At 44.9% G+C, this 10,000-nt stretch overlaps 1 protein-coding gene and 1 long non-coding RNA gene across 2 annotated transcripts in view; one reads left to right on the forward strand and one right to left on the reverse strand.

Annotated features, from left to right (window-relative positions):
* Positions 1–3,882, forward strand: part of tbc1d15 (TBC1 domain family, member 15) — a 28,750-nt gene extending 24,868 nt beyond the window's left edge. The window contains exons 16-18 of the mRNA XM_031314557.2: positions 2,353–2,439; positions 3,101–3,325; positions 3,552–3,882. Of these exons, the coding sequence (XP_031170417.1) occupies positions 2,353–2,439; positions 3,101–3,310 (297 nt within the window). The 3' untranslated portion in view covers positions 3,311–3,325; positions 3,552–3,882. The remainder of the gene's footprint in view (positions 1–2,352; positions 2,440–3,100; positions 3,326–3,551) is intronic.
* On the reverse strand, positions 3,279–3,611 carry LOC118495487. The gene is made up of 2 exons (XR_004897928.1): positions 3,422–3,611; positions 3,279–3,360 (listed from the first exon to the last, which is right to left on the reverse strand). It is a non-coding gene; the product is annotated as an uncharacterized LOC118495487 (long non-coding RNA).
* Positions 3,883–10,000: the final 6,118 nt, after the last annotated feature.

Genomic DNA, 10,000 nt, shown 5'->3' on the forward strand with positions numbered 1-10,000 from the left:
GTTGCTGGTGTTCTTGTTCAGAGAGGCTATCGTTGCGTTAGCTAGTTGCTGGTGTTCTTGTTCAGAGAGGCTATCGTTACGTTAGCTAGTTGCTGGTGTTCTTGTTCAGAGAGGCTATCGTTGCGTTAGCTAGTTGCTGGTGTTCTTGTTCAGAGAGGCTATCGTTACGTTAGCATGTTGCTGGTGTTCTTGTTCAGAGAGGCTATCGTTGCGTTAGCTAGTTGCTGGTGTTCTTGTTCAGAGAGGCTATCGTTACGTTAGCATGTTGCTGGCGTTCTTGCCGTGGGATTAACTGTACTAATAAAAGTGTTGAAACCCCGCGGCCACGCTGCTGTGAAAGCTCCCTGAACGTCATTTATCAGAGTCTGGTTGTTACCCCTCTCAGTGGCAGCTCCTCCACTCATATCTTTATAACGGAGCTAACCGCTAACCGGAGCTAACCGCTAATCAGCGCTAATGGTTGCTAACCAAGCCTTGAGTTCTGTGTGTCTGTATCCATTAACTGCACGTATGGACTCAAGCCCGAATAAAACCCTTCATTTTATTAAAATGGCTGTAAACGTTTTAAACTACAACTCAGAGTTCTTTGAATGACAGAAATCCGCTCCAGGTACGGCGTAGCGTTAGCGTGCTAGTTGATGCTTTCTCTACGGAGTGCAGACTGATTTGCTCTCGCGAGTCATGTGACCAAATCGCAGCCTTTGCGATTAGGAAATCGCGTTTTAACATATCGCGATATTATCGAAAATGCAATTAATCGTTCAGCCCTACTGCAATATCATCTCAGCCACTGTTGACATTGAGGTCAATGCTGCTGCCAGTTCTGCTGTTGTTTACCTTGTTCTTCTTCTTCTAGTCCGTAGAAATAGGAAAGTCGGTAGCCTTTCCTCATTAGCGCCACCTCTGTTCAGGAGAAGACTGCAGCTAGTGTCACGACCACCAAGCACCAGTATAAACAGTTACGGCGCTCCCATGACGTCACACTGGCGAGCGACAGGTCAGGATTGGCGAGTATAATGAACGCTTAAGGCTGCGTTCAGAGAGCCTGCGTCGGCCATCAGACGGTCCGGCTAACACAGGTCTTTAGCTGCAGGGGGCGCTCAGAAATAACCAGCAAACCTGCAGCAAAAAGTTGAGGCCGAATCAAGTTTTGGGGAAACGCAACCCCACGTCATGCTGCAGTGGCCAATCACGTGACAGAGATCAGACTTGTGGGGGTGGTTTGAGGCGGTGTGAGAGTCCTGTACAGGAAACAGGAAACATCTCTGCCACAAGAAAGATTTAAAACACCAAACGCAAGCTGTGAAGTGGCCGGGAGTTTGAGGAACAGCTGAGTGTTTCCTCCGTCCCTCCGTCTCTTTTCTTTCTCTCTGTGAAATGTGCAGATCTATAAACACAAGACATCTCTCAGAGACTCTGCTGGATACTGTATTTATATATATATATTTATATATATATATATATTTATACTCTAACGTAACGTTTGCAGCTCCTAACCATATCAGGCACATCCCATCTCACACACCTTCAGGTCTGTTTCAGTTCTTTTAGGGCCGATCGCAAACATCTAACGATCTACCTGAGAGTTTTCATAGATGTACCTAAACATTTACGTGTGTGTGTGTGTGTGTGTGTGTGTGTATGTGTGTGTCTGACTGTGTGTGTGTGTCTGTGTGTGTGTGTGTGTGTGTGTGTCTGACTGTGTGTGTGTGTGTGTGTGTGTCTGACTGTGTGTGTGTGTGTGTGTGTGTGTGTGTGTGACTGTGTGTGTCTGTGTGTGTCTCTGTGTGTGACTGTGTGTGACTGTGTGTGACTGTGTGTGTCTGTGTGTGTCTCTGTGTGTGTCTATGTGTGTGTGTGTGTGTGTGTGTGTGTCTCTCTCTGTGTGTGTGTGTGTGTGTGTGTGTCTGTGTGTGTGTGTGTGTGTGTGTGTGTCTGACTGTGTGTGTGTGTGTGTGTGTGACTGTGTGTGTGTGTGTGTGTGTGTGTGTGTGTGTGTGTGTGTGTGTGTGTGTGTGAGTGTGTGTGTCTCTCTGTGTGTGTGTGTGTGTGTGTGTGTGTGTGTGTGTGTGTGTGTGTGTGTGTGACTGCGTGTGTGTGTGTGTGACTGTGTGTGTCTGTGTGTGTGTGACTGTGTGTGTGTGTCTGTGTGTGACTGTGTGTCTCTCTGTGTGTGTGTGTGTGTGTGTCTGTGTGTGTGTGTGTGTGTGTGTGTGTGTGTGTGTGTGTGTGTGTGTGTGTGTGTGACTGTGTGTGTCTGTGTGTGTGTGACTGTGTGTGTGTGTCTGTGTGTGACTGTGTGTCTCTCTGTGTGTGTGTGTGTGTGTGTGTGTGTGTGTGTGTGTGTTGCAGCACATTAACGAGCTGTCCATGAAGCTGGATGTAGAAGAGATTCTTCAGAAAGCTGAAGGCATCAGTCAGCAGATACATCGCTGTAAGGTACGTTCAACACCTCTCTTTATCAAACACAAACACAACAGAAGAGCTGGGGCGCCAAAACATACTGGAGAATAACGGAAATAGTTTCAGTCCATACTCAGGAAAGAAAACCGACCTGGCACCGTGCTACTAACAAGCTAACGCTAGCTGGTCTCTGAGATCTGGCTGAGAAGTTGGTAACGTTACAGTAAATCCTTCATTTCTCAGGTTTAAAATCCACACTGATTGGACCGTTATATGGCCGTGAAGTTGGCATTAAACATGATCCTAGGTGGTGTTAAAAAGTCTTCCATTTACCCTGGAGAGCAGTTGAATGCTTCTGTCAGAGAAATCCTGTCCAACATGCTAACATGTAACCCTCTGAGGACCACAGACAGTCCAAGCCATGTTCTCTATAAGCAAGATTACATTTACATTTATTTCCTATTTGATTCATATACATTACGCTACTTTTGTGAAACCAAGACTTTGGTAAACTCATTCACACAGTGTAGGTATGTTCTCACAAGAGATGTGAGAAATAAATGCTCTGGAAGCGTTTGGGCGTCACTCTACAGAGCTGAGCTTGTTGTGAAACACACGGGGACGCGTCCTATTTCAGGAGCTTAGAGGAGGTTCCTCAGACCTCCCAGGGTTAAAGGTCTGTGTTGATTCTCCTCAGGACCTTCCTCAGTCCATCAGCAGCATCCTGGGTCTGGAGCCGGATCTCTGTGGTTCTGACCCGACACACTCTGGAGCGTGTCCACCTCTCAGACCACGGCCGCCACCGCGGAGACCGGACGCTCACACCTCCACCTCCACCTCCACCTCCAACGGACTGTTGAGAGCCAGCAGCGCTCACAACGGCTGTACCGTGGCCTTCTCGTCCTAGTACACAGACTGACTCAGAGCCTGGTCCTAGTACACAGACTGAGCCTGGTCCTAGTACACAGACTCAGCCTGGTCCTAGTACACAGACTCAGCCTGGTCCTAGTACACAGACTGAGCCTGGTCCTAGTACACAGACTGAGCCTGGTCCTAGTACACAGACTGAGCCTGGTCCTAGTACACAGACTCAGCCTGGTCCTAGTACACAGACTCAGAGCCTGGTCCTAGTACACAGACTCAGAGCCTGGTCCTAGTACACAGACTCAGAGCCTGGTCCTAGTACACAGACTGAGCCTGGTCCTAGTACACAGACTGAGCCTGGTCCTAGTACACAGACTGACTCAGAGCCTGGTCCTAGTACACAGACTGAGCCTGGTCCTAGTACACAGACTCAGAGCCTGGTCCTAGTACACAGACTGAGCCTGGTCCTAGTACACAGACTCAGAGCCTGGTCCTAGTACACAGACTCAGAGCCTGGTCCTAGTACACAGACTCAGAGCATGGTCCTAGTACACAGACTGAGCCTGGTCCTAGTACACAGACTGACTCAGAGCCTGGTCCTAGTACACAGCCTGAGCCTGGTCCTAGTACACAGCCTGAGCCTGGTCCTAGTACACAGCCTGAGCCTGGTCCTAGTACACAGCCTGAGCCTGGTCCTAGTACACAGCCTGAGCCTGGTCCTAGTACACAGCCTGAGCCTGGTCCTAGTACACAGACGGACTCAGAGAGATCCAGACTCTTATTTTTGTAATTTCCTGTTCCATGTTCGTCTCTTTCCTTCAGATCTTAGTCATTCCTTCTCTGCTGTTTTCTAACGCTGCGTTCACACAACGCTTTCATTTCTATCAAAGAAATAAGGGTTACCCTTCACTGGAAGGTATCTACATAAGAGGGACATGTCATGTCACTCTTATGTAGATACCTTCCAGTGAAGTGTTAAAAATGAGAATATTTTATAGTTTCTTCACTGAAGCCTCTTTCCTTGTCTACGTTCTTCCTTGTGTCTTCTTTCCATCCTTCCCTCCTCTTCTTTCAGTTAATAGTTGACAACTACTCCATGCGTACGTCTTTAAATAAGTATGTAAGGAGGGAAGGAAATAAGGATGAAGAATGGAAGCAATGATGGAAAGAAAGTAAAGGAAGAATGAATAAGGAAAGAGGACAGATGAAAGGAAGTATGTAGGGAAGGAGGAAGGAAAGAGTGAGTGTCCTGTCCCAGAGGAGAGAAGTATGAAATATATATAAAGTCCAGTGTGATGGTTTCTGATCAGGACATGTTTTTATAGATTTACTCTGAAAGCACCACTTTGTTTTGAAGAAGTTGTACATTAAAGGATAAGTTTGATTTTATCACAACTTCCTTCTTGTTTCCGCAGCATCGTACCAAAGTTTCATCCACATTTAACCCAGTTTACATCAACACATGTTAAAGGGCTGGTTCACAGTTGTCATGGAAACCGGCTTCCTCAGTAGCCTAGGTAATATCACTCCGCCGCTGCTGTAGCACTACTGCAATGAGCTGCAAGGGTAGTTTTAATTTTAACATTATTCTATAAACAGACATTACATGAATAGTCTGGCGTTATACTGTATTTGCCTCGGGTGTACTGTGGAGTGGGTCAGACTGTTTTTAGAGCCAGGCTAGCAGATACTGTTGACCTAGCACCAGCTAGCTCTGCAGCTGGAAGGGTGAAGAGGGTTAAACTGTCTCCACTGATTAATAACACACTGGCTAACCTGGAGATGAGCTCCTATGTCCAAAACTCTGAACCAGCCCTTAATGTCGCGACAGAAACAGAAAAGTTGTAGTTTTGTTAATGTGGTTCCTTAACAAAAAAGCACAATTTCTCTTGAGTTTGTTTGTTTCAACTTTTTTCATTAATATTTAATATTTTGACATTGGACAGTGACACAACATAATGAACAGGTTAGACACAGTACGGAGGAACCAGTACGTCACTTCCCATCAAATCCCCACCCACCAACCCAGCACAGGTCCAACAAGAGAACACACATCCACGCACACTGACCGAACACACACCAACCACAAGACAACAGTAAGCTCTGTCCTCCACATCAGGGGATAAGCTGAGGGAATCAGCGAGTTCTAGGAAAGGGCTCCACGTCTCCAGGAATGTCGAGATAGAGCCTTTCAAAGAAGATCTGAGCTTCTCCAGCTTCAAGTTGTCGAGCACCTCTTTAATCCTATGGTCGTGTGTGGGGGGGGGAAGCTTCCAGCTGAGCAGGATCAGTCTCCGAGCTAGCAGAGATGTAAATGCCAGGGCCCGCCTCAGAGCAACGGGGAGGCCAGCGTCAGGGGAAATGCCAAAAATGGCTGATAAAGGGTTAGGGGGGATAATGTGCCCGTAGGCTCTGCTCATGATGTCAAAATGCTCATCCAAAAAGTTGTTAGTTTGGTGCAAGACCAGAATATGAGTTTGGTTGGCAGGAGACTGGTTACTCCTGTTAGAGGCGTCTCGGACAGCGGAATATATTTTAGACAATTTTGCATTGTGTAGTGGACTTTATGAAGGACCTTGCATTGGGTTAGGCCGTGACGAGCACATATGGAGGAAGAGTGAACCATAACCAGAGCAAGGTCCCGTTGTTGGTCCGTAATGGTCGTGTTCAGTTCGCCCTCCCACACAGCTTTTGTCAACAGGGGGTACGGGGGTTCGTGGAAGTCGGGCATAATAGATTGTACAGTCTTGAAATGCATTTCTTCCGGTCGGGGTCTATCGCCAGTCAGGGTTTCGGGGGGGGGGCGGTTTGCAAAGTGGGGAAATATCTTCTTCACAAAGTCCCTAATCCAGAAAAAACGAAAAAGGTGTGACTTCGGCAAATCATAACGGGAGGAGAGCTCTGTGAAGGATGTAAATATGCCATCCTTGTATAGGTCTCTGACACTGACGATACCATTACTGTGCCAGGCCCTGAATGCCAGGTCTGAACCTGAGGGTGTAAAGACATGGTTTTTAAGCAGTGGGGTCAAGACGGAGGGGCCCTGTTAGCCAAAGTTTTTCCTAACCTGACTCCAGATCTTGAGCGAGAAGGATACAGTCTGCATGTGCCCACAGGTGTTGAAGGCAGAGGGAGTTGGGAACAGAGGGCCGATCGCAGTGGAAGGCGTGAGCCCGCCCTCTCCAAATGTACCCAGACAGATAGTGAGAGACAGTTGTCGCTCATCCAGTATAGGAGTTTTTGCAGGTTAGCTGCCCAGTAATATTGTCTGAAGTTAGGGAGAGCCAGACCCCCCTCAGTCTTTGGGGACTGTTATATCGCCTTGCGGATCCTAGCAGGTTTGCCGCCCCAGAGAAATTTAGATCTTGCCCTGTCCAGCTTATCAAAAAAAGATTTAACGATAAGTACCGGGATGTGCTGGAAAAGATAAAGATATTTTGGGAGGACAACCATCTTAATTAAATTTATCCGGCCCACGAAGGAGAGCAGTAAGACCGACCAGCGGCCAAAATCGCTTTCAGTTTTTTCGACCAGAGGTAAGAAGTTTTTGCAGAACATGTCTGATACGGTCGTTGTAATAAAAATCCCCAAGTAGCGAAATCTGTCCTCAGCCCTTAAATGACGATAACGAGCGTGGGAGCTGCATAACCAGAGAAGGTAGGTATCGGTAGGAGCCGTAGCATTAGCCGCTTAGAGCTATGAATCCTGGGGCAGTCTTACCAGTTCAGCACACAGTGAAGAGGGAGTTAGCCTGCATTAGCACGCTGGATGCTAACATTGGCCCGCAGCCGAGAGCCATCAAGTTGCATTAGCCCCTAGTGAGGGAGTGAGGCTAGTAGTAACCAGCTGTTCGGGCGGTTTTAGCTTAGCTACAACGTCGCCAGGTGAATTCAATCCTCCGCGAGTCCCGAGCTGTGTTGATGGTGAGAAGAGATGAAATCTTGGGCTGCCTCAGGGGAAGCAAGGTGGCGTTTCAGCCCTTCTCCGGTCTCACTTTGGGTTATACAATATCATGACATCGTCTGAAACACATTTAAATCTTTCACAGCCTAAAACAAAATGAGGACATGATGACTAAACACACATAGAGTCCGTATTCCTGTCGTCTAAGTTAAACTGTTGTAAAAGAAAGCTAAAACCTCCACAGTAATGGACAGGGATCTACTTCCCTACAATTAAATCATATACATTCATAAGCAGTAGCATACGTGGGCTAAAACATTATGAAAAGGAGAAGAAAACATTAATTTAGTGAAAATGAAAAGTATAGAAGTAACTTACTTAAGTTACTTCTATACTCTGGTGAAAATGAAGATCAATGTTATGAATGATAGTTCTATCAAATACTAGCAGTAATTAGACTAAGAAACTAGTTATGGTAATATTGATATTTGAACATTTCACTCATAATGTTTGTTTTAAGAGGGTGAAAATTCATGTTATTAATGCATAGGACATAAGTGAGACATATATTAAAATAGAAGCAATCCACAGTAAATGTGTATTAACCTGTTGTGGATCTCCCGCTCACTTCTGGTTCTCCTGAAGTTTGAGTCGAGATCATGCCACTTATTGTCTGCAAACAAGTACAACAACCTGTCAGAAATATATTATATTACAATATAACAATAGGCTTTAATTAAATCATCAATGTATGTAACAATGTAACAAAAAAGCCAGAAAGAAACCCTTTTTATCCTTCACTTCCTGTAATCAAGCAATTTGTAATTTAAGTTTCTATTATAATTTATCCTTCGATGAACAACCGAAGCATTGCCTTCTTTCAGACCATGCAATCACACCTCATGGTGCAACATTAACTAAACATGGTGTATACAACTGCATCTGTAAAGTAGTTCCACAGTGATATGTTTAGGGGGAACTCAACAGTCAAAAAGGGAAATGTATTCATCTAATTTAATTTTAACAGATCCTATAGCGTATTTAACAAGAGGTGTTACTGACCAGATTACGAGACCAGGTTTCTTCCTAAAGGGAGTTTTTCCTTGCCACTGTTGCACTGAACGCTTGCTCTTGGGGGAATTACTTGAATTGTTGGGACTTTATAAATTACAGTGTGGTCTAGACCAGTGGTTCCCAACCTGGGGTCCGGGGACCCCTCAGGGGGGCGGCAAAGATTACAAGGGGGGCGCAAGTCTTTATCTGGTTTGAGGTTGAGGTAAAAAAAAAAATATTTGCACGTTTAACAAATTATGATAATACACTAGAATATATAATGTATACAAAAGTCGGTATAAAAACTATATATTTTTGTTCTCGCTTAAAATTGTAGGCAGGCTACTTAGTAGGCCAAACCTCCGGGACCTCTTAACCAGGGACCTCTTAACCAGGGACCTCTTATCCTGGGACCTCTTAACCTGGGACCTCTTAACCTGGGACCTCTTAACCAGGGACCTCTTAACCAGGGACCTCTTAACCAGGGACCTCTTATCCTGGGACCTCTTAACCAGGGACCTCTTAACCAGGGACCTCTTAACCAGGGACCTCTTAACCAGGGACCTCTTATCCTGGGACCTCTTAACCAGGGACCTCTTAACCAGGGACCTCTTAACCAGGGACCTCTTAACCTGGGACCTCTTAACCAGGGACCTCTTAACCTGGGACCTCTTAACCAGGGACCTCTTAACCAGGGACCTCTTAACCTGGGACCTCTTAACCAGGGACCTCTTAACCAGGGACCTCTTAACCAGGGACCTCTTAACCTGGGACCTCTTAACCTGGGACCTCTTATCCTGTGGCCCTTGCTAAGAAACGTAAAAGTACTGATAACTGCTCTGTATCAAAAAAGAAAGTAAGGCTGTATCTCGAGAGTTACCTCAACTTCGGTTTCGGGGAGGGGGGGCTCAGCTTTTCTTAGACATAAGTAGGGGGGGCGCCAAGGAAAAAAGGTTGGGAACCACTGGTCTAGACCTACTCTATCTGTAAAGTGTCTCGAGATACCTCTTGTTATGATTTGATACTATAAATAAAATTGAATTGAAATTACGCCATGGTCATTGTGAATTTCCATAATCATAGGTTATTTTAGTGTCTGCTTGGATGTTTTCAGTAGTGAATAAGATGAGGTTTACCCTGCTCTGTCAACAAATTTGGTGACTTGTGGCCATCATTAACCAGTGAGCCATCTTTGCAGGACTCATCTATGCTAAAGTTGAAGGAGGAAACAAAGTAGGCTTTTCTCAACAAAAAAACACAATGAGAAAAATCTTGTGCAGTTACCACCATGTGTCATTGTTCCATTCAAAATCACACAAGAAAGCATTTAGTTTGTCTGTGTACTTCTGCTTCTTGTGCTGTTCATGCCTCAATTAGCAAAAACTACATAAATAGATGACAAAAGTACCAAAAAAGCCCAATAATTAATTTGAATCAAATAGAATGTATACATGGAATTACTCTGCCTTTAGTCATCATTTAGATTACTTATGTTACCAATGCATTTGCTTAATAGTAGGGATGTCAAACGGTTAATTTTTTTTAATCGCGATTAATCGCTGAATTTCTATAGTTAATCGCGATTAATCACATGTTTTATCACATGATTCAAATTCTATTATTTTGCATTTCAGAACAGTTTTTAAGTTCATATTAACAATGGAAAGCCATTCTTACCAGTGGATCTTGATTGGGAATCAAATGAATGCAAAGAAAGTTACTTTATGAACTTGATTTTAAGATTTGTAATTATTTATTTACTGTAAACTAAAAAAAA

This window comes from Sander lucioperca, chromosome 7, assembly GCF_008315115.2.
Source record: "Sander lucioperca isolate FBNREF2018 chromosome 7, SLUC_FBN_1.2, whole genome shotgun sequence".
NCBI lineage: Eukaryota > Metazoa > Chordata > Actinopteri > Perciformes > Percidae > Sander > Sander lucioperca.